The sequence below is a fragment of the Penaeus monodon genome, chromosome 9 (genome assembly GCF_015228065.2).
Source record: "Penaeus monodon isolate SGIC_2016 chromosome 9, NSTDA_Pmon_1, whole genome shotgun sequence".
Taxonomy (NCBI): Eukaryota; Metazoa; Arthropoda; class Malacostraca; order Decapoda; family Penaeidae; genus Penaeus; species Penaeus monodon.
The window spans coordinates 42,468,629-42,473,214 of record NC_051394.1 but is presented as its reverse complement, the minus strand read 5'-3'; the positions used below and the strand labels follow the sequence as shown (position 1 = coordinate 42,473,214).

Sequence of the window (4,586 nt, the reverse complement as noted above, 5' to 3'; positions counted from 1 at the left end):
AATGGTTAAAAAAAACTAAAAATGCTTATGCAGATAAGGCAAAAACATTGCAAAGGGAAAACATTACAAAGGGAAGGCATAGAGTCTTGTCACTGCACATGAGTCTTCGCATGTGCCCTACAAGCCATGCATCCATGAGAGTGGCTGCTCAAGTTGGCCTAATGTCTGTATTTTGAGCCACGTGATGGCAGTGAAGTATCTGGATCAAATGGATTAATGTTATTATTATTAATATTATTGCTATTATAACAACTGCAATACTAATTGCAATGAAAGTCAAGGAATAGAATTAGCAGGTGAGATCACTTAGACCTAGTTATTGACTCCTTAGTGACTATGCACTTTTTTATTTTTTATTTATTTTTCATAGACCTAAAAATCAAGAAAAAGAGAAAGCTTCTTGATGGCTGAGGACTTGTGAAGCCAGCTATGTGCATTAAAGTTCATAAAAGAAAGAAAGAAAGTAGAGTTCACTTAATTGCTCTAGATTGCAGTCATTGAGGAGAAACAGTCCCTTAAAAGTAGGCTTGAAGTCTCATTTTAGCCTCATTTCTTAAAAAAGGTTATATGCTGCTCCCAAAACTCCAGTGGCTGACTGCTCAGGATCCCCTGCACAGGGATCAAATAGGGCCATGGAAATAGGGATCAATTAGGGTTGTGGGTTAAGAAAATCCTAATATATGTGATAGCAAAGTAAAAGGATCTAATTCTGGCATCATTGGCTGGAACATTGAGGAATAAAGCATCAGTGCTTAAAGAATGGTACATGGTTATCACACTGTCTAATATCATTTTCTTTTGAGATTTTTTTTGCACATTGATGGCTCCACAAATGGTCAACCACCAAGGAGCCAATTAGTAAACTTATATGTTGTTACTTGATTTCCACATTGAGCTTTTAGAAGTAATATATTTTTTTTAATGCTATTAAACTTGATGTTATTAATAATACTAATAGCATTAAAAATAAAGAAGAATCTCAAAAAAATCAAAGAAAATGGTAAACAGGTAAGCTAGGAAGACTAAAAATTGACTCCTTGGTGGTAATGCACTCGTAGAACCATATATGTTTAAAGACAATCAATAAAAAAAGTAAGAAAGAAAAAGAAAAAGAAAAAAAAAACTGGATAACAGTGGGTTAAAACTTACCTCAATGGCTTAATACAATTTTTAATTATGTCCCTTATTTCAGTTCCCAACTAAATAGATTTTTATAATTTCTAATCAGTGTAATTTTATGCTTTAATTGAAGGTGGACCTTCAATCCTGCTGTGCTGACTAAGGTCGGTGGAGGAGTTCTGGTAAGCAATGAGAGCAACACCAGCCAGCAATTTAGTGTTGGTGATTTGGTACAAATATGTGCTGATCTCGAACGCATCAAGATCCTTCAACGTGGCCATGGAGAGTGGGCAGAGGCTATGGTACCAGTAAGTATTTCTGTTTCAGCTTAACTCTTTGATCTAAGATAATCCATTTACTTCATCTGGTTCTAAATATCAATATAATGAATTTTATTTATTTTTTTTTAACTAAAGGCTAATCTTAATTTTGAGTCCGTTTAAAATCTGGTTTGTAATTGATTGCATGTTTAAACTATTTCAGACTCTTGGAAAAATAGGTCGTGTTCAACAAATTTATCATGATAATGACTTAAAAGTAGAAGTTTGTGGTACTTCCTGGACATATAATCCTGCTGCTGTGACTAAGGTTGCTTCTGATGGAGCTGTACCAGGAGCTGCAAGTGGTGGTAATGCATATTTTTTTGTTCCACTTTATAGTATTTAGATTATATTCAAATGTACAGAGAGAACTTTATGTTGTATGAGTAATCTAAACAAAACAGTTTACTTTTTGCAAGTGAAAGAGGTCTAATAGATAAAGTAATTTTGTTATGTTCTTTAAGTTGTCTTATTTTCTTATGAATTATTATTATTATTTTTTTTTTTGATCCACCAGAGAGATTAAGTGCCCTTCTAAAGAAGATATTTGAGGCTCACGTTTCTGGGGACTTGAATGAAGAGTTAGTTAAAGCAGCAGCTACCGGTGATGCACAAAAGGTATTTAAATACAATTATTGTGATTCCCTGAACACCTCACCTTTATGGCAAAGGTTTGCTTGTCTCCCCAACCCCCCAAAATTAGAATGTGGTCTGTTTTTCTGATTTTTTTTAGTGTTTGCTAATGAATGGAGTGGGTAATTTAAATACATATCTAATTAAACCAAATAGAAAGTAAAACAAAACCAATAGTATGTTGAAAGTTTTTATTGACATTTGATTATATAATCAGGTTTCAGCTGGGATTTAGAGCTAGTCTGTAAGTAACTTAAAAAATTCACTTAAGAAAAATGTCAAAGAGAACTCTCAAAATGGATTTAGAGCTGGATGATAAACAGTAATACAAAGAAAAATACCAAGAAGGGACTTTTTTTTCTACTTGAAATCTCAACTTTTATATAAAAACAATTCAACCTTCAACCTTTCTTGTGCAAATTCATAAAGATATGACAGTTCAACTGCATGTAATAAAAAAAAATATATATATATATATTTTTTTTTTTTTCTTTTGAATTGATAATGAGTATATTGAATTATATTATTTACCAAAGGATATAACATATTTTTTCCAAAAATTTTTGGGGGGATGTTCCTCTCCTCCCTGTTTGTACACCCCCATGATCTTGGTCTAAAAAAACACATCATAGGAATTTTTAAAAAATCTGTGAAGAATTTTTATGCAGTTTCATCAAATTCCTTTGAGCCAGCAAGCTTACTAACTGTTGACAAATGATTGTTTATGCCCTTGTTCTGGACCTTAATTATATTTTGCAGGACATGATTGGGTGATCTTTCAGCTGTGTAGATATTAAAATCTAGTCTTAACTTCAATCCCCCCCCCCCCTGTGGGATAACCCTCTTGTGGAATGATAAAGTGAGCTTTGAACATCTTTGCTGAAATGATCCAAGGATATTGGTTTCCTTTTCCACATTCTCAACTTTTTGGGAGCTTTATATCCCTGTTTCTTATAAAATGGGAGAGTGAGTGAGAAAGAGTGAGTGAGTGATTGTGATGAATACTGGTTAGCACAGTTTCATATGTCTATAAAGAACAATTTAGATGGAAAATTATAAAAAGTAAATTAAATAATGATATGTAAATTAATTCCTTACATCTACTGAATGATAGAAAAAAGATACAAGAGTTTCAGAGGAAATAAAATGTGATCTGTTAATCACATGTGCTTATCTTTACCTCCATAGGTTGATGAAATACTCAAGAAAGGTGATGTAGATGTCAATGGAGTGTTTGCTGGTCACACAGCGCTTCAGGCAGCAAGTCAGAATGGGCACAGAGAGGTCATTCACATTCTTTTGAGACACAGTGCACAAGTTGAGAAAGAGGTGGGTATTTAAGACAAAGAATATGATGCATTTCATTTAACTTTGTTTTGGGAATTCATGATTATTTTGATATGCTTATTTAGACATGTAATATATTCTTTGTAGGTGTGCTGCCGAGAAATAGGGAGACCTTTTCTCATGTCATATCTCACAGTAAATATACAGCCAACTTTATGTTTTAACAACCTTTTTCAGGACAAAGACGGGGACCGTGCTATCCACCACGCAGCATATGGAGATGAACCAGGCGTAGTTCAGATCCTGGCCAATTCCGCTGCAGATCTTAATGCCCGAAGCAAACGCCGGCAGACGCCCCTTCACGTGGCAGTAAACAAAGGCCATGTAGGAGTCGTAAAGATGCTCCTCGAGCTTGGCGGTCACCCAAGCCTTCAGGTTTGTAATGAAGGGGATGTTGCACACATTCTGTCATTAAGCTTGGTACTATTTATTTTTTTATTATTTTGATACATGGACACACAGATACACAGAGATACAGATAAGCAAATGCACAGACATAAACACAGATACATGTACAAATACGGTATGCACACGTGAGTTGACCAGCTTTTTAAAAAATACTTCCAGGACCACGAAGGCGATACTCCGCTTCATGATGCAATCTCCAAAAAGCGTGATGATATTCTAACTCTCCTTTTGGATCACATGGCTGACATCACTCTGACGAACAACAACGGTTTCAACGCCCTTCACCACGCAGCTCTTCGCGGAAACCCAAGGTAAGGAAATGATTGAAGGTTAATGTGCTTGCAGCGAAACTCTATTACACCGTTATTCTCATCGAGATATTTATAGCATTTTAGCTGCATTTCAGCCGACCGCACGTCGTTCTTTCAAATATCCATTGGCAGCAATCGGCGTCAACCATTTAAATGTGGATCCATGACGGCAAAGTGGCCCATAGGGCAGGGGCACGACATCTGCAAGAAGCTTGTAAAAAGAAAATGTCCGAAATGTCCTTGCGTCTGTTACGGGCCTTTGTGTATTTCCCGGTGGCTCCAAGCTCCACAACACATTTCAAGAGTTTGAACAAGTCTGAATTGTTTGCCGGAGTAGAAAAGGCGCTTTGAGCAGTGGCAGTCTGTGTAGTAGCACCAGACAATTAAAAGAAAATAAGGTCACCGATTTATTTCTTTTAAAGCTTAAAAAAAGAGATCGCACTCAATG

General features: G+C 35.7%; 1 protein-coding gene across 2 annotated transcripts in view; it reads left to right on the top strand.

Annotated features, from left to right (window-relative positions):
- Positions 1-4,157, top strand: part of LOC119577174 (E3 ubiquitin-protein ligase mib1-like) — a 30,665-nt gene extending 26,508 nt beyond the window's left edge. For both annotated transcript variants that reach the window (XM_037924889.1, XM_037924888.1), the window contains exons 7-12: positions 1,253-1,427; positions 1,603-1,747; positions 1,957-2,057; positions 3,261-3,401; positions 3,597-3,794; positions 3,987-4,157. In XM_037924889.1, the coding sequence (XP_037780817.1) occupies positions 1,253-1,427; positions 1,603-1,747; positions 1,957-2,057; positions 3,261-3,401; positions 3,597-3,794; positions 3,987-4,142 (916 nt within the window). In that variant the 3' untranslated portion in view covers positions 4,143-4,157. The remainder of the gene's footprint in view (positions 1-1,252; positions 1,428-1,602; positions 1,748-1,956; positions 2,058-3,260; positions 3,402-3,596; positions 3,795-3,986) is intronic.
- The last annotated feature ends 429 nt before the right edge of the window (positions 4,158-4,586 follow it).